The sequence below is a fragment of the Corvus brachyrhynchos genome, unplaced genomic scaffold, assembly GCF_000691975.1.
Source record: "Corvus brachyrhynchos isolate BGI_N302 unplaced genomic scaffold, ASM69197v1 scaffold262, whole genome shotgun sequence".
NCBI classification, from domain to species: Eukaryota; Metazoa; Chordata; class Aves; order Passeriformes; family Corvidae; genus Corvus; species Corvus brachyrhynchos.
In genome coordinates this window covers 3,136,069-3,136,928 of record NW_008236626.1, presented here as the reverse complement: position 1 = coordinate 3,136,928, position 860 = coordinate 3,136,069, and the positions used below count along the sequence as shown (strand labels likewise).

General features: G+C 51.0%; 1 protein-coding gene across 3 annotated transcripts in view; it reads left to right on the top strand.

The window, feature by feature from the left end:
* TMEM173 (transmembrane protein 173) overlaps nucleotides 1-860 on the top strand; it is a 6,813-nt gene extending 5,953 nt beyond the window's left edge. For all 3 annotated transcript variants that reach the window (XM_017726555.1, XM_017726554.1, XM_008644233.2), the window contains exon 7: nucleotides 399-860. In XM_017726555.1, coding sequence (XP_017582044.1) covers nucleotides 399-592 — 194 coding nt within the window. In that variant the 3' untranslated portion in view covers nucleotides 593-860. The remainder of the gene's footprint in view (nucleotides 1-398) is intronic.

The window sequence follows — 860 nt, the reverse complement described above, 5'->3', positions numbered from 1 at the left end:
AGGGAGCGAGGATTTCCCTCATTCCCATCATCTTTTCACTCCCATCTCCTCACCTCCGCCAGATGAAATCAGCATCTTGCTGTAATGAATGTTGGTTTTTTCAGAGGAAACTCAGCACTCTCCCTGATGGGGAGGAGCATTTCCATCCAGTGAGGCACTTCCCATCACAAGCACTACTGGGAATCCAGCACATAGTGCCTGTAATTTTACACTCCTCCCCGCACTTTGTGTTTGAATTGTTTCCCTCTGCTGTGCTGAAAGTGGAAAGTAAAAGCTGTATTTTGACTGTGCAGGAAATTCTGCATATTTTGGGGCATCTCACAGAGAATTTGCTCCCTGCCCAGAGCTCTGCCTCAGGACAACCAGTGAAGGTAGGTTTTGTCTTTCTTCTGTTCCAGAGCCAGAAGAAGCAGAGACCTGCTTCTTGTCCAGAGAGATCATGTGGCACTTGCAGCAGGAGCATCGCGAGGAGATCACCATGCTTGAGGGGAACCACCTGCACACCCCGTCCATGGCCCTGGACTCAGCAGAGCTCAACCTCCAGATCAGCGTGTCAGACCTGCCACAGCCACTGCGCACTGACGGCTTCTAGCACAGCCCTCACCGCCCCTCGGGGCTCCAGTCACCCTTCCCCAACCCCCTTCCTCTTTGGAGCACATGCTGTCCATGGCAGCGACCCCCAGCTCCCAGACAAACCTCCTGTATACCAAAGTTACTGGAGCAGCTGACTCAGCCCACAGCCTTGTGACACGCTTCCCATTTTTTTTCTTATGTACAAGCTCATATATTCTTCTGTGGGTGTATTGGTTTTTTATCTGCTTTGATTTGTGTCATATAAAGCACTTTCCTCTGGGACCAGC